General features: G+C 36.5%; 1 protein-coding gene across 3 annotated transcripts in view; it reads left to right on the forward strand.

Moving 5' to 3' along the window:
• The window catches only part of PSMA8 (proteasome 20S subunit alpha 8), a 37475-nt gene extending 20739 nt beyond the window's left edge, over window positions 1-16736 (forward strand). The window contains exons 2-7 of one of the 3 annotated variants that reach the window (XM_036823484.1): window positions 748-874; window positions 5212-5381; window positions 8746-8868; window positions 14091-14210; window positions 14326-14388; window positions 16409-16736. In XM_036823484.1, the coding sequence (XP_036679379.1) occupies window positions 748-874; window positions 5212-5381; window positions 8746-8868; window positions 14091-14210; window positions 14326-14388; window positions 16409-16501 (696 nt within the window). In that variant the 3' untranslated portion in view covers window positions 16502-16736. The remainder of the gene's footprint in view (window positions 1-747; window positions 875-5211; window positions 5382-8745; window positions 8869-14090; window positions 14211-14325; window positions 14389-16408) is intronic. The other 2 variants (XM_036823485.1, XM_036823486.1) reach the window with 2 other exon arrangements.
• The last annotated feature ends 1882 nt before the right edge of the window (window positions 16737-18618 follow it).

Raw genomic sequence — 18618 nt, forward strand, 5'->3', positions numbered from 1 at the left:
TTCAAAGTCTGATTCTCTAGGAATTCCTCCTCCCGTTGCCGGACCCCCAGGTTGGGAAGCCTGACGTGGGGCTCAGAACCTTCACTCCAGTGGGTGGAATTCTGTGGTATAAGTGTTCGCCAGTCTGTGAGTCACCCACCCAGCAGTTATGGGATTTGATTTTACTCTGATTGCGCCCCTCCTACCGTCTCACTGTGGCTTCTCCTCTGTCCTTGGACGCGGGGTATCCTCCTTGGTGAAGTCCAGGGTCTTCCTGTCAATGATTGTCCAGCAGCCAGTGGTGATTCTGGTGCTCTCGCAAGAGGGAGTGAGAGCACGTCCTTCTACTCCGCCATCTTGGTTAATCCCCTCTACTTGACTTTCTATACTACTTCTCCTACCACCAGCACTAGGACTACCCATTCTATAAGGAATTCACATGTATTTCCAGCATCTTTCATTTGGGTTAAAATTTTTCTATATTGAGATAGTACTTCTTTAGGTGTACTGTATGAGATTAGGACAACACTCATGTAGTTTCAGCATTGGTGGTATATTCTTCTAGTTTATACCTATTTGTCTTTGCTTTGAGTTTGGGAAATGAACTTCCAGTAAGCCTACACCTATGCATCTATTTTCTTAGAAGACTCCTTTTCTCATTTTTATTGAAGGTTAAGGAAAAGCCTTTCTCCATAAGTCATATGTTAGAATAATTTGATTTTAGTGTTAAAACTGACAACTCGTTATGTTTTTTTAATGACTCAACAGGTTGGAATTCGAGGTACTGATATAGTTGTGCTTGGGGTCGAAAAAAAATCTGTTGGCAAGCTTCAAGATGAAAGAACTGTGAGGAAAATTTGTGCCCTTGATGACCATGTCTGCATGGCTTTTGCAGGTACTTAGGGACCTACAGTAATGATAGAGTATCTTGGTGTAGTAGGGTAACAGTTGGCCCCTCTGTAGCTGTTATGCAATATTTATACAACATATAGAGCTAAACTCCATTTCTTATTAAACATAAACAGTACGCCGTATATTTTTTGGGAGATCACAACTCTAAACCAGCATTTCTGATAATGAACTTTAATAAAATATAAATGTTAAAAGAAATATATTACCTAAATTATAACTTTAGGTAGCTGTTTTCTTTTTAAACTTTTTACTTTGAAATAATTATACTTAGGAAGTTACAGAAAAACACAGGGAAGTCCCCTTTGCCCAGTTTCCTCCAAAGGTAACATCTTTAAAAACCAGTAAATTGACATTAGTACAAGCCACAGAGCTTATCAAGATTTCACCAGTTCTACGTGCATTCATTTGCATGCATTTGTATGTGTGTGTGTGTGTGTGTGTGTGTGTGTGTGTGTGTGTAGGTTTAATAGATTTAACATGTGTACATTCATGTAGCCATCACCAAAATCAAGATATACAACTCTTCGGTCATCACAGGGCTACATCATGCTACTCCTCCTTGTCTCTGGCATCTGGCAACTACTAATCTATTCTCTGTCTGTGTAATTTTGCATGAGAATGTTGTATGAATAAAATCATGTGGTATATAACCTTTTCATATTGGCTTTTCTTGTTCAGCATAATACCCTTGCAGTTCATCCAAGTTATTGCATACGTCATTACTCCATTGCTTTTTATTGCCGAATAGTATTCCATGGTACGGGATATACCACACTTTGCTAACGACTCACCAATTAAAGGACATTTGGATTATTTCCAATTTTTGCCTATTACAAATAAAGCTGGTGTGAACATTCGTGTACAGGTTTTTGCATGAATGTAGGGTTTCATTTTTCTGGGATAAATGCTTGAGCACAGTTTCTGGGTCATGTAATAATGCATGTTTAGTTTAATAAAAGACCACCAAATTGTTTTCCAGAGAGGCTGTACTATTTTGCATTCTTGCTAACAATGTATGAATGATTCATTTTCTCTGCCTCATTAGCATTTGGTGTTGTTACTATTTTTTATTTTAGACATTTGTATAGGTGTGTCGTGAAATCTCTTGTTGGATTTAATTTGCATTTGCCTCATAGCTAATGATGTTGAACATATTTTCATGTGTTTATTTGCCACTGTATAGCAAACAAGACATATTTCTTGTCTTTTTTTTCTTTTTGCTCATTTTCTAATTGTGTTTTTTCAAAACCAAAATTTTGTATTGAAGTTTAAAAACTTTATTGAGCAAAAAATAGCCTTTACCTTACTGTCTTATAAAAGGAATCATCTTGCCACAGAACAAGTCTTAATAAATTTTAAAAAGTTGAAATCATACAAAGTATTTTTTCTGACCAAAATTGAATAAAACTAGAAATCAAGAGCAGAAGAAAAGTTGAAAAATCCACAATATGTGGAAATTAAAGAGTATGCCTAAAAAAAACCCATGAATCAAAGAAGAAATCACAAGAGAAATTAGAGAATATCTTGAGACAAATGAAGATGAAAACACAACATACAAAACTTACGGGATGCAGCAAAAGGATTGCTAAGAGGAAAAGTTATAGCTATAAATGCTTACATTAAAAAAAAGAAAGATTTCAATTTAGTAATCTAACTTTACATTAAGAACTAGTAAAAGAACAAACTATAAACCCAAAGCCAGCAGAAGGAAGGAAATAATAAAGATTAGAGCAGAGATATGTAAAATAGAGAACAGAAAAACAATAGAGAAAGAGCAACGGACCCGAGATTTGGTTCTTTGAAAAGATCAACATTATGATAGTATTTTCAAGTTAAAGTTGTATAAATTTAAAAGCAACAGACTGAGGACTCATTTCTTCTATAAGTTGCCTATTTATAAATAAAGTGAAATTGCAATTTTCAATGTATCTTTAAATAGAAGTGGTTCTCTTTTTCCTAGCCATTTAGTATTGATTTGTATAATTGCTAGTTCTTATTTAAAAACAGACACATATACACAACTGTGTTACTCGTATGGTTTGACAAATTTATCACTTATTTTTTTCCTTGAAGTAGTTACATTACTACTTTCTAAGCATGATACTTGTATTTTTCTGTAGTTTTGGACCATATTTACATGTAAAGGGGAAAACTGTACTTCAAAATCTCCTTTCTGATCATATTTTTAAGTTGAGTGAAGCTTTTAGTCTATAGGGTAGGCTAAGTCAATCTGTTCCCATTTCTTTCTCTCAGATAACCTTTGCAAAGAGAAGAGAATCAGTTTCTCTTCTTTAACTGAGTATCTGATTATAATTCACACCCTACTCATGAATGTTAGAGTGTTCTTAACAGCGGCATATTCTGACAACATTGGTTACTGTTAACTATCTTCAGGAGCTGACAGTTCTTCCAGGTTTGTAGAAACACGTTTTGAAATGGTGTGGAAGGGAAACAAGAGTCTCTGACTGCAAAAGATTGATGGTTATGTGGGAAACGGCTGTTTCAGAGATTTTGTGAAAGAATTTTTTGGGCAATATGATATTAAGAGAGTGGAGAAAGAAAGAAAATGGTGATGGAAAGGTCAAATGCCAAAAAAGTCTTTAGTAGAAATGTTTGTAATTATTAGAATCCATTTAAGTTTTTGGTCAGTTTGTTTTTCTTTTGATAGAAACACCTTCTATCTCCTTATTAGAAGTGTTGAGAATTCATCACATGATGTTTTGGTATGACAAAAGCAAGATGAAGTTTTTTCTTTCTTTCTTTCTCTTTCTCTCTTTCTCTTTTTTGGCCGCATGGCTTGTGGGATCTTAGTTCCCCGACCAGGGATTGAACCCGGGCCATCGGCAGTGGAAGCACAGAGTCCTAACCACTGGACCACCAGGGAATTCCCTTCTTTTTCTGTTTTAACATTCCTGATTTTCAAACCCCTAGTCTTAGACAAAAAGCTGAGAAGTGACATGTCACAGTTATACTGAATGCAGACTGAATTCTGTTTGATAATGAAGTAATACTCATTGTTTTCATCAGAAGAAATCCAGCTTACTTCATGGTTTAGGTAATAAGTATCTTGGTTCTGGAATTAGGACAGACCATCAACCTTTGAACAATCTGCCACTGATATCTTCTCAAAAAAGTTTAAAAAAATATGACTACAGAGATTTTTTTTTTTAATTTAATAAAACCTAATAAACCAGCTATAGTAAGTCCCCTACATACGAACCTTCGAGTTGAGAACTTTCAAAGATGCAAACGGGTCTTCACATGTCCAATCACATAAGTTAGTTCACGTGTCTGGTGTACATTGTCATGTGCGTGCATCCTCTACAAGTGGTTATGGTTTTATGTACTTTACAGTACTGTATAGAGTACAGTAGTACAGTGTCTTTATTTCAAGCCCAGGATATCCGGAAGCAAGGGTAAAAGCAGCAGTGATGTAGGTGGTACTGCTGAAGAACTGAAGAGATTCTCAACGCAGGAAATGACAAGGGGATTTTCTCTGACGAGGCGCTGTTAGTTTTTGAGGACATGACCCGAACATAGAATGGTACACAAAGGTTGCCGCAGCCATTCAGAATGCAGTCCAGTGCTACCGTGTCATCTATGACGAGAAAAAAAGAGATACTACCCAGACATCACTGGATCGTTTTTTCAAGCCTGTAGATAGAATTGAATCCAGCAAGGAGCCAGAACCTGTGCCATCAACATCAGGCGTGAGTGAAATTGGAGCTTGTGCTCCATCTCCTATTGCTGACGATCCTTCAGCTCTACCATCTCTCACCTCCTCTCCCTCCTCCAGTTGGTAACTCTTCTTGCCTGTTCACTTGATGCCAGCCCCTGGATGTCTGCTGTTGTACTGTACTACTGTACTTTTCAAGGTACTGTACTGTAAGATTAAAAATGTTTTCTTTATTTTTGTTTTTTATGTATTATTTGTGTGAAAAGTATTATAAACCTATTACAGTACAGTACTATATAGCCAATTGTGTTTGTTGGGTACCTAGGCTAACTTTGTTGGACTTAGGAACAAATTGGACTTATGAATGCACTTTCGGAACAAAACTCGTTCGTATGTAGGGGACTTACTGTCCTGTGAATTAAACCATTTTGATCTTTGGGAAATAGGTGACTTAACATTAGTGTTTAAACATTATTCTTCAAAACAATTTTCTTTAAAAAGTAAATAAGAATGTATCAAATGAAGGAAACTAATTTAGGATGAGTTATAGTCTATTTTATAAATCCTTTATTAAGAACATATATTGGAAAAAACAAAGGATGTTACAAGAAAAATATCATGGTGGCCAAAAGCCTTTTGACAAGAAAAAATGTCATCCTTTTTTTGTAATGTATCGACTACTTTTATAGGACTGACTGCTGATGCAAGAGTAGTAATAAGCAGAGCTCGTGTGGAGTGCCAGAGTCATAAGCTTACAGTTGAGGACCCAGTCACTGTAGAATATATAACTCGCTTCATAGCAACCTTAAAGCAGGTAAGCCAGTATTCCAACAGATTTCTTCAAGTTTTCTTCTTTTCCATCATATGGGTCCTGTCATGGGAATACTACAGTCACTCCAACCATTTAGTCTATTAAAATGTCCTAAATTCCTTATTATTTCTCACACTTAACTTCAAACTCACATTCTCATTCCAGTGGAGTGGATTGATTTGATCATCAGAAATCTCAATCAATGTCAACTCTGAGAATTATATTAAATTTTAAAAAACGAGTAACCTTTTAAGGAGATTTCTACAGCTGTACAGATTTCTACATCAGAGATGTAGTAGTAAAACACATGTTTTAAAGTTTTCCAAAGAAATACCCATGAGTCTTTCACCTACAAAGCTAAACACAACTGATCAGGTTTAGATATGACTTCTTCTGAGTCCATGTGTAGATACCTGATTTGACATTTAGTATAATCATGATGCATACAAGTATTATTTCATTTATTATCATTTTCTTTGTTCTTTAAATATGGCAACATCTCCTTATACTTACCATCCTTATGAACTATATAGTACTGTTTCTAGTTGCTATCTGGTAATTATTTAGGTTGTTTCCAGTTTCTTTCCTTTTCTCCTTCTCTCTCTCTCTCTCTCTCTGCCTTTCTCTCTGTCTCTCTCTCAATCTGCTGCTTTAATAACATTACTCTATCTTTGTCACAGCTTTTTTTTCTTTTTTGAATTATATTGTTAAATTAATTTTCAGTATGGAATTACTAGATTAGAGATTGTAATTAGTTTTAAGACTCTTGTTATATGTAGCTAAATTGCTTTCTAAATAGATTGAACAAATTTTTATTGTACAACTAGCAATGCATAAATACATCCCTGAAGAATCATCAGCATTGGGTTTTCCATTTTTCTTTTATTTTGCAAATAAGTATAACACAGTACTGTAATAGTTGTTTTAATTTGTATTTTATAATTAGTAGTAAGGTCAATTTTTTTCCACATGTTGGCTTGCCAGTGTAAACTATCTTTCCTTTTGACAGGCACTCTAGTAGTTAAGAATGTGCTCCCAGGAGCCAGAATTTTGGGATTTAAATCCTGGCTTTGCTACTTCCTAGTTAATGCCTTGGGCAAACTATTTAGCCTGTTTTGCCTCAATTTTCTTATTTATAAAATGAATGTTACAATAATGTTTGTTGAATTGCAGTATGGATTAAGTGATTTAGTATATTTTAAAGCATTTAGAATACTTCCTGGCATGGATTTTACCATTTGTCTACATAGAGATGTTTTAATAGGTTCTATATATTCTAGATATTAAAGTTTTAGATTACATACATTTTTAAAAAATTTAATTCATGTTTCAAGAAAGTTCAACATTTTTATATTGTTCTGTTTTTCTTTTTTCTTTGCTTTGATTTTCCCAGTAGTTAAAAGGTACTCACCAAAAAACAAGGTGTGGAACATTGTGTATACAAGGTTCCCAATTGTGGTTTTTAGGTTTTCTTTTGGAAATACAAAAGCTATTATGCATGGAACATTTATAGAAATATACATTGTGAATCTGTAACAGTGGGGTTGCTCCTGAGCAGGAGCCTGAGGCTCTGGGACAAAAGAGTTATCCCCATGTACACCTTTTGTCCTTTTAAATTATTTTAAGCTGTGCATGTGTTACTTTTTCATTAAAAAGTGGTTGATTAGGACTTCCCTTGAGGCCCAGTGGTTATGACTCCACGCTTCCAGTGCAGCGGGCGCGGGTTTGATCCTTGGTGGGGGAACTAAGATCCCACATGCAGCGCGGCGCAGCCAAAACAAAACAAAACAAAAAAAGTGGTTAATTAAGCAAATAAAGTAAAAGTTTCTCTCCTCTAAAGTATATTTACAAAACATCTACTTCATACCTAGGTGTGAACTAGGAACATTAGGAAATACAGAGAAAAAAGACAAACCCTATTCTTTAAGAGTTTATATTGTGGACTTCCCTGGTGGTGCAGTGGTTAAGAATCCGCCTGCCAATGCAGGGGACATGGGTTTGATCCCTCATCCGGGAAGATCCCACATACTGTGGAGCAACTAAGCCCATGCAACACAACTACTGAGCCTGTGCTCTAGAGTCTGTGAGCCATAACTACTAAGCCTGCGTACCACAACTACTAAAGCCCACGTGCCTAGAGCCTGTGCTCTGCAACAAGAAAAGCCACTGTAATGAGAAGCCCACACACCACGACAAAGAGTAGCCACTGCTCACCACAGCTAGAGAAAGACCGCGCAGCAACGAAGACCCAACGCAGCCAAAAATAAAAATAAATAAATTTATAAAAAATAAAAGTATGTTATTAAAAAAAAAAGAGTTTATGTTTTAACTCACTATTTGCATTCAAAATTTAAAGTGGTTTGGGATTCCCTGGCGGTCCAGTGGTTAGGACTCCATGCTTCCTGGGTTCAATCCCTGGTCTGGGAACTAAGATCCGACAAGCCATGAAGCCAAAAAAAAAAACCCAAACAAACAAAAAAACACAAAACTTAAAGTGGCCTACAAATATAGATATAATACAATTAAAATTTAAAAATAGATATGTAGACGAGTCCAGGAAGAAAGCTGGTATAAAGCTATCTCAAGCCATAGAGTTATATACAGTTCTTACAGCTGCCTACAAATGTAGTCCTGAGTTTTCTGCCAGAGCTGCCTCTCTGCACAACTTCTGTGGACGCCAGTCTCAGAATAAGCGTGAATTCCACTCCCTAGAGCACAAATTCAGAAAGTTCCTGGCACTAAAATAAAAAGAAATACCACTGGTTTCCAGTGCCCCATTGTCAGTCAGGAAAAAACATATTTTTTCTTCAAGAGAAACAGAAGTTCCTTGTCTTGGTACTGAAAGAAATGTCTTAGTTGGATTTTTATGTAGAGATAACTTGGTATAGTGAACAGAATATACTTGATAGTAATAGTATCAAGTAAGAATACTTGATAATAACAATCAAAGTGTCCCTCAAAGTAAACCAAGGACATGCTTCCAAAGCACAGCTCATTGAAATCAGCTTTATTGGGAACCAAAATGGTATGACATGCACAGTTCTCTGAAGTAAGAAAAAGATTACAGTGTAGTTATGTTACCAAACTTACATAAGGCAACGAGAAAACAAATTTAAGACCATACATAAGAAACTTACGATTTTATTTTACATACTGTGTACATTTATTTCTTAAAATTTTCATCATGGATTGTGGTTAGTACAGAAAAATGAAGAGGATCTTGAAGTTATACTCAATAGGGATTAATAAAGATCATTTTATCAGGAATACTTTACTATTAGAATTTGTTATTTGATAAATAATAGTGTTGTCCTTTCTTTAAAAGGCCTCATATAGAAAGTAGTCATGAAAACATTTTATTTTTCAGAAATATACACAAAGCAATGGACGAAGACCTTTTGGTATTTCTGCCTTAATTGTAGGTTTTGATGATGATGGTATCCCAAGATTATATCAGACTGATCCCTCTGGTACTTACCATGCTTGGAAGGTGAGTCATGAATTTGTTAATGTATTTTAGAATTTGAGTAGGTGCTTTATCACTTTCAGGGACATGACAACAAATTGTGTTGTACTAAAATATTGATGGTAGTATAAACTTTATGTAACAATTTAGCTAGTCGGAAACTATGATGGTTTTTGATGGTTAAAGAAACACTTCGGTTTATTAATCACAGGATCTTTACTTTTGAAAAATGTGACAAACCAAAATGTATATAAATGGCAAAGTAAGATAAATACCCAGTTTCTTTTCATCATTCATTCCTCCTTATTAGTAGGATGCTTGCTTTGAGTAGAAACAGTCTTTTTGTTTTCAGTAAAGAATTAAAGGAGCTTTTAAATCTCATGGTGAAACCTTTAATATATCCTCTATTCTAGGAGAGTCAAAGCACCCCAAACTATGAATCTATACTTATGTGTCAGTACATGGCAGTTGTATCCACATAATTCCTGGAACATAGTTTGTTTTCCAGATAAAAGTTGTTACTCTTGTTTTAGTACCCAACTGCTAACTTTGTTTAATGGTAAACTCAAATCTAATACAAAAGTCTAGGGCTTAGGGAAACTAGTGACAGCCTCCAGAAGTGAATTTTTTTATATTCTCATATATAAGAATAAGACTATATACTATAGAATCTAAGTGATTTTGACTTTATTAAAAGTTTAAACACTCAGGCTCTAAATAATTTTATAAAGAGCTTATTTTACTATTATTAAGGGCCAAATAAATTCATGGGAAATACTGCCTTGGTCTTTAAACCTGTATTAACTAAAGGATTTGATTTTAGCTGACCATACTCATAAGACAGTTATGAGTTAACCAGGCCAGTAAAACAGTGGATTATATTCTTGCCACAAAGATCTGAATACTTGTGTTATTAACTGCACATCTTAAAAACCTATCTGGACAATCTAATTGGTAACCAGAAACTATGAATTTACCTGATGCAAATGCCAGACGTTTTTTCTGCCGGTTAGAAATCTTTTACAGGTACTAGATTTCATGTGCCTCCCAAATCTATGCCCTAAACAAAACAAATTATTACACTCAATCTTTCTCTAAATATTTTGAAGTCTGCCATCTTCTGTTTACATTTATCATTACATCCTGACCTTTAATTTCAATATCATAACAATTTCCAAGTTTACATAATTTTCTGTTTTAATTTGGTTGCTCCCTGGGGGTTACACAGAGAAGCGTTTTTATTTCATTTCAAGGTCAGTCAGGAAAATTATGGAAATTTTTTTAATTGTTGGGGATTTCATTTATCACTCAGGTCTGAAACTGCTGCTGTGGTGCTGCAAGTCTATGTGGTGGAGGTGGGGAGGGTGTGAACAGCGTGAGCATGTGCACACACACACGTACACCCCATTATCATCACTTTACTGATTTTACACGTTGTACTTTCTTATAAGATTTTGGTTGAAGGAAGCATTATGCAGCTTAAAAAAATCATCTATAACAAAGAAGTCTTGGAAACTTTAATTTTACGTATTTGGTAAGTAAGACTCAGGAGTTAAGCGATTTTTTCTTTTTTAAGTTCACTAGTTAATAGCAAAACTGGAATTAGAACTCAGGGTCTTCTGCTTGTTAGTCCAGTATTCTGTCCACTACTTCATGCTACTTCCCTAGGCCAAAGGATTCTCTATACATTTTATATAAATTCTGATATTCAGTCTTTAAAGGTGGAGTAAAATCTTCCGGTTTTATTTTTATTTGGGGGGGGGGGCGCTATGGCACTTTAAACATAAGATCAAGTTTTTTTGTTTGTTTGTTTCTATGTTTTGTTTTTTTACTCTGACCTACTATACCACGTAGCCTGACAGGATGGTATAGAGGACTTGAGAACACAGCTCTGGTACCGTGAGATGACAACACTGCAGCACTAGGTTGTAGTCTTACAGGGTACACATAGAGGACACGTGAAATAGATAGTAGAGATTTTTGCTTATTAGAGTAACATGATCTGATTTATATTTTAAAAGTATCTCTCTTATTGAGAACAGATTGTAGGTAGAAGCAGGCAAACAAGTTAGGGGACTCTTAATAATAATTCAGGCAAGACCAGATTTAGATCGGGGCAGTGGCCAGTGAAAGATGGGGATAGATCCAGCCTAGTCTGTAAAGGAGGAGAACCCAGAAAGCAATATCCTGGATCCTAAGTGAAAACAGTATTCTAAGAAGAGTTGATCAGCTGAGTCAGTGCCACTATGGATCAAGTAAGAAGAGGACTATGAAATGATTGAATTTGGTAACAGGCAAGTCACTGGTGACTTCGGCAAGGACAGCTTGGATGGAGCGATGGTGAAGAGCTTATAAGGCCAAGTGTTTTGCTGTTGTAGGTAACACTTTAAAACAGAAACAAAGTTAATATGTTGTATATTTCAGAGCAGTGTTTCTCAAAGTGTATTTCTTTTGATGTTAATAGGTGTAATGTAAACAAGCTCTTTAAAGCTAATTAACTTTGAGAGATGTTTTTCTAAAGAAATTTAGTAAATGTTGTTACATTCTGCATCTTCTAAAAGGCATTATAAACATTCTAGAAGCAGTTAAAGTAGTAGTCTCCAAGATTACTTGAATTTGGAACCCTTTTATCCTAGATCCTCTCTCCACTCTGGTATTCTTTGGAAAATATTTTAAAGGCCATTTAACCATCATTTTTAGGAAGTATATTAGGAAGTGCTTTGGGGATCAGCATTTGTTGAAGGGAAGGGAACCAGATTAGGCTGAGGGAAACGTTGGACTGCAGTGCAATCTCAATGAAGGCCTCATCAATCCCGTGGGAAGCCCTGGGTCTGAGGTAGCTCTTCAAAGTTGTTCCAAGTTGGGGTGAGGGGACTGGACATTAATAGCTCTTCATCAATCAGTCATTGGACTTGGGCCAGCCCTAGATAGTACAAGACCTTAGGTGAGGCAGCTCTTGTTAACAAAAGCACCTCTCAAAGAAAGTTAAGAGCTGAGGGCTGTGTGCCATTGGCACTTCCAGCAACTGTAGGAATAAGGCTTTCATTTCTGAAGGGGGGTGGGGCAGTATGTCACAGGATCTACTCAAAGGTGTATTCGTGAGTTATTGTTCTTGGCTCCTAACAACAGAGATGCGATGATTCTTAACACAGAAGGATTTATTTTTCCCACATAATGAGAAGGTTGAAGTAGGCAGTTGCTGGTGTTTGTCTCTTTTATTATCTTAGTCTTTTCTCATGCTCTCAAGGCAGTTACTAGACCTCCAGCCAACATGTCTGCATTACAGGCAGCAAGGATTCCTAGAAGTTTCACCCAGTTACTTCCACTTGTATATACCTTTTGGTAACAGAGGGTAGGACATGACATTTTTCAGCAGGCACATTGCCTAGAGTTCTGTCACAAAGGAAGAATGGATATTGGGGTTGGCAGCTAATATTGTTTGTCACAGAAAATCGTCATTAATCTGGATAGGCAGGCAGGAAAAACGCTGCAAAACCATCAGTCTGTTGGAGTGAGCTGGAGTGGGTGATGGGGTTATAGGGAGGGTGGGGGCATGAGTGTGGCAAGAAGCAGCTAGATTTTAAGAAACCAGTCAAATAGGTTAAGAGTTAAAGAATTTTGACATCAGCAATTGGAAGAGGTGGACAGGAACGTCACCAGGAATTTACAAGGTGACTTTTAAAGGCTCAGTGAGATTTTTGGATAAACCACTACCTTGTGTACTTCCTCTCTGGGCAGCAACCCATTAGTTAACCAAAACAAACTAGAAGCTGATAAACTCCAAAGTCATACCAGGCTGAAGGCTTTACCTTTGATCTTAATGAAATTTCAAGGCCACAAAATCTGATTTAAAATTTCACAGCTATTTATTTTAATCTTCTGAAATATAAAGGTATCAAAAAAGTTCTGTCAAGTAGCAGAACTATGTACTCATGTAGTACAAAAGGTATGTTTTCATAATTACTTCCTAAAAGACTCCTTCGAGATCTCTTTCCAGTAATCATAATACCTACCAGTTGGAACTGAGACATCCCCCATTTCGTGCCAGAATCCTTCAGTGAAAGGATGGGCCTTTCTGCTGGTTCTTTTCTCTCTCTAGAGACATCACAGCAAGGGGCATGTGGCAGCATGGCGTATAGAGTTCAAAGCTTGGATTGGTGATTCTGTCTACTTGGTTTCAAAGCTCAGATCTTCTACTTACCCCCTATATGATCTTGGGCAAGATTACTTAAGCCAGTGGTTCACAATGGGGGTGATTTTGTCCCACCTAAGGGACATTTGGCAATATCTAGAGACACATTTGGTTGTCACGGCTGAGGTCGGGGTGCTGCTGGCATCTAGTGGATAAAGGCTGCTAAACATCCTACAGTACACAGGACAGCGCTCACAAGGGCAGAGCTATCCAGCCCAGGATGCCAACAGTGCTGAGGTTGAGAAGGCTCTTCTAACCCTGTCAACCCTTCATTTCTTCCTCAATGAATCAGAGTTAGTAACAGTACCTATTTAATTGTTTTTGTGATGGTTAAGATGAGATAATCCATGTAAAATGCTTAACATAGTGCCTGGCACATTAAGTGCTCTGTTAATATAAATTACTGTTGTCATCCTCATTATCATTACTAGTGCTGGATTTTGAGACCAAATGGAAAGAACACGCCATATACTACCTGTAGTCATGCAGCCAGGAAAATGCATTTACCTCTTCCCTTCATCGGATGAAAATTTCTAAAGAACAGAGAAAAATGGGGAATGGAACAGAAGCAGCCCTTCTTGCTTATAGTCAAAGGATATAATGAATCAGTAATTAGTATACTTATATTCTAAGTTCTAAATGATGCACAGTCCTATCCACAGAAACAACTTTCTTCTTCACAGCGATGTCCTTTTTTTTTTTCTTTTCTTCTTTTTGCATCATATTGCAAAGTTATGTCTCCTTTCCTCTTCACATCTTTTCGAGTTTCAACTCTTGTAATCTTTTCTGACTACTAAGGACTTGGGAGCCATTAAGGAAATAGAAAGCACTGGCCAGGAAAGCATTGGTATATTTGAAAGTCAGGCATGCCATCACCACAGATTATTCATATAGTAATCAAATGAGCCGTTGAAATGTTTGCTAGATCTTCGAACCTACAATTTTCACTTAGTAATTATGCTAAGAAATATTGGAGTAAACTCTGAACCTCACTTAGTAACCATAAGTTCATTCATATTGCAGTGATATTAATAATTATCTTCTATCTTTCAAGGCAAATGCAATAGGTCGAAGTGCTAAAACTGTCCAAGAATTTCTAGAAAAGAATTACACAGAGGATGCTATAGCAAACGACAGTGAAGCTATCAAATTAGCAATAAGAGCTTTGCTGGAAGTAAGTGATCTAATAAAGCATATACAAAAAAGCATGTTTTTTCCCCTCATTCAGTCATTTATTAAAACAGAGACTTTCCTGAAGTAATTCTAAAATTGCACTTGTTTTACATTAGGTTGTCCAATCTGGTGGAAAAAACATTGAACTTGCTATAATAAGAAGAAACCAACCTTTGAAGGTAAGTCATTAACCAAAGAGGAAAAAATATCTGTAGTATAAAGTATTTTGACAAAATTTAATATGTTGTTGACACCTGTGAATCTTCTATTATAAGCCTGAAACATCCATTAGCATCCATTGACACTATGATGACTTCTGTTTTGTTTCTGTAGCCTAATAGTCACTAATTTGTACATGCTTATTACACAAGCAGTTATCTATTCCTAGCCCTCTGGGAAGACCTAGATGTGCTGAGATCTATATATAGGCCTACCCCATTTAGTATATGTTCTTATAAGTAGGAACCCCTACTGAGTCAGTCCTGTATAAGGTCAGTGTAGCATATTCCTTACAGAGATTCATTCCTGGCACCATATAGAGAACAGTTACTCTTCCTGTCTTTACATCTTCTGAAATTAAGATTAGCTTCTAGCCAGTGTCATTCAGCTGCCATTTATATAATTGTTGGCCCTCTAGGCTTCTAACATAATGTTATCCTTCATTATGTCAAAAAACCACCCTTTCTTGCTTGCCTACTGGTTTTTATCTATTTTCTCTACTTTTCACTTATGAGTGCCTTGAGCTTATGTAAGACTTGCATTTTAATATCTAGTGTGATAATCTTTCCATATTTCTTTATGGCAAGTCTAGCATTATTATTTGTACACCTTTTGTCAGCCATTATGTGTTAAAACTGCTAGACTGCAAAATATTCAGAACGCTGTGATAAATTGTTCCAAATATTGTGATAGAGGACTCATTGGCTAAAAAGCATTTGAAATGTGGTTCACTATTGTTCATTAGGTAGAGCTTCACACTGTCTGCTAACTAGCTGTACTTTAGCTGAGAGTGTACAAAAGCACTTGCATGGGAAACTATATGAAAAGTGCGCTAAAAAGGATTATTTTACATATAACTTTTCTTTTGCTTTAAAGAAAATATTTCAAGGGGAAATAATGTTAAAATCAGTGCTGTGTGGAGCAGTGGTTTTTGCTTTTGTTTTTGTTTTCTTGACAGTTTTTTTTTTGTTATTGTTGTTTTGACACCAATGGATGGGGATGCAAGGAGAGTGCAGGAGCAAGTTTCAATGAATAAGAGAAATGGGGACAGGGTAGTTGGGTCTGCCTCTGCAAGGCTCCACGTAAATAACCAGGGTGCCGAGCACAGAGTATGGAGATAGGAACCGGGTCAGATTGTCACCCCTGCTGCCAAGGACTCAGGGACAGATGTGCCAACACCACAGGGACACAGAACCACTGAGTCCAGAGTCACCTCTCCAGCCCCATCACATACATGTGTACACACCGGGACAGACACACACACAGATATACATATAGTTTTGTTTATGAGTGGTAGAATGGTATGTGTACTGGCAGCAAAGTTATACTATCCTTCCACATGATATTTCACAATAGGCTGTGTAGTGAATAGAGCCTGTGCTTTGGAATTGGATAGATCTGGGTTTAATTTCCAGCAGATACATTTGTTTAACCATATGATCTTGAGCAAGTTGCTCCCAACTTTGATTTTAAATAAAATAAAATTGATTTAAATAAAATAAAAACTGTTTTGCTCTCTACTCAGTAGCTGTAAACAAAGCACAGTGTAAATCATCATTTTCCTGCCTTTGGCTAGTCCATGAGCTGATAAAATAGACAAACCTTTTCAAGAATCACACAGTGGGGTAGGGATAGGAGTTCAATAATGAGTTATTTGCTCATGAATAGAATAAGCCTCACATAAAAATGTTTTCAGAGTTATCATATATAGGATATGTAATGCAATGTTGCATTTGCCCAGCTTTCTATATTAGCACACGAGAGTGGAAATGTCATAGAGTTCTGGTTTTGTCCATAATTGTTACAAGTATGTTGCTTTTGAACCTTGTGAAATATTTCATTATGTATTTGAAGTTATAAAATATGTTATAAATAGAACATAAAAATTTATAAAATATAATTGGGTTCCTTCACATTATAAATATTTAGAAATTATTGCTATAATTGAAATTTGCTTTTTAAATTTTTTTCTCTTTTCAGATGTTTAGTGCCAAAGAAATTGAATTACAAGTAAATGAAACAGGAAAGGAAAAGGAAGAAGCAGAGAAGAAAAAATCAAAGAAGACTGCCTAATTCTTAGGATAAACACTGGGAGCTTTTAATATGTTGTTGGGCTCCTTAGAATTATTTAGTGAAATTTTAAGGAAATAAGTTAATTTGCAACATTACATTCAGTAGTTACATGTTGTTTTGAGAATGCCATATTTGTGGCTGTCTTCAGTCTATTACAGGGACAAACATACATTAGTATGAAGATTTTCTTTGAAAAGAGAGTTCAGTAATTGTTGAAAGCAGTCAAGATTTTACATAAGCCTGAGACTATACTTTATAACTTGCATAGTATGTTACTTTTTCATACATGCAAATTTAATTAATAAAAATGTTTAATTAAAAATTAATAATTTGGTGCCATTTGAACATAGACTGTCAGGTAAAGATAGCTATTCCAAAATAAACTGAATATACTATTGACTTGCATTTCTAGATGAATGATAAAAACATCCTTGTGTTGGTGAATTGCCAAAATTTTGTCAGAGCCTTTTTAAAAAATTTTAAAATATTTTGTTATATTTATTTTACCTTTGTTATTTTATACGTTGCAGTACAGTCATCCCTTGGTATCCAAGGGGGATTGGTTCCAGCACCCCTTGTGGATACCGAAATATGCAGATGCTCAAGTCCCTTATACAAAATGGCACAGTATTTGCATTAACCTACACACATCCTCTTGTATACTTTATTTTTTCTTCCACTTTTATTGAGATATAATTGACATACAGCACTGTATAAGTTTAAGGAGTACAGCATAATGATTTGATTTAGAAACATCATGAAGTGATTATCACAATAAGTTTAGTGAACATCACCTCATATATATGCAAAATGAAATAAACAGAAAAAAATTCTTTTTCTTGTGGAGAACTCTTAGGATTTACTCTCTTAACAACTTTCATATATAACATACAGCAGCATGAATTATATTTACCATGTTGTACATTACATCCCTAGTACTTATTTATCTTATGCCTGGAAGTTTGTGCCTTTTGACTGCCTTCATCCAATTGCCCCTTCCTCCAACCTCTGCCTCTGGGAACCACAAATCTGATCCCTTTTTTTTTTTTTTTAAGAGGAAAGTCATCTTTTTTTTTTTTCCCTTAAATTTTATTTATTTATTTATTTATGGCTATGTTGGGTCTTCATTTCTGTGCTAGGGCTTTCTCTAGTTGCGGCAAGCGGGGGCCACTCTTCATTGCGGTGCGCGGGCCTCTCACTATCATGGCCTCTCTTGTTGCAGAGCACAGGCTCCAGACGCGCAGGCTCAGTAGTTGTGGCTCACGGGCCCAGTTGCTCCGCGGCATGTGGGATCTTCCCAGACCAGGGCTCGAACCCGTGTCCCCTGCATTGGCAGGCAGATTCTCAACCACTGCGCCACCAGGGAAGCCCTGATCTCTTTTTATATGAGTGAGTTTGTTTTTCTTTCTTTTTTTTTTTAAATTTATTTATTTTATTTTTGGCTGCGTTGGGTCTTCGTTGCTGTGCACGGGCTTTCTCTAGTTGCAGCGAGTGGGGGCTACGCTTCGTCGCGGTGCACGGGCTTCTCATTGCGGTGGCTTCTCTTGTTGCAGAGCATGGGCTCTCGGCGCATGGGCTCAGTAGTTGTGGCTCACGGGCTCTAGAGTGCAGGTTCAGTAGTTGTGGCACGTGGGCTTAGTTGCTCCGCGGCATGTGGGATCTTCCCGGACCAGGGATCGAACCCGTGTCCCCTGCATTGGCAGGCAGATTCTCAACCACTGTGCCAGCAGGGAAGCCCCTGGAAGTTTGTACTTCTTAATCTCTCTCATCTATTTCTTTCCTCCTTGTACCCGCCCTCCCCTCTGACAATCACCTGTTTGTTCTCTGTATTTATAACTCTTTCTGTTTCCTTATTTTTTGTTCATTTGTTTTGTTTTGTAGGTTACATATATAAGTAAAATGCAGTATTTGTCTCTTCTGTCTGACTTATTTCACTTAGCATAATACCCTCTATGTCCATCCATGTTGTTACAAACGGCAGGATTTAATTCTTTTTTACGGCTGAGTAATATTCCATTACACACACACACACACACACACACACACACACACACACACACACGTGTGTGTATATATTTTCCTTATCCATTCATCTACTGATGGACACTTTGGTTGCT

Source organism: Balaenoptera musculus, chromosome 14, assembly GCF_009873245.2.
Source record: "Balaenoptera musculus isolate JJ_BM4_2016_0621 chromosome 14, mBalMus1.pri.v3, whole genome shotgun sequence".
NCBI lineage: Eukaryota > Metazoa > Chordata > Mammalia > Artiodactyla > Balaenopteridae > Balaenoptera > Balaenoptera musculus.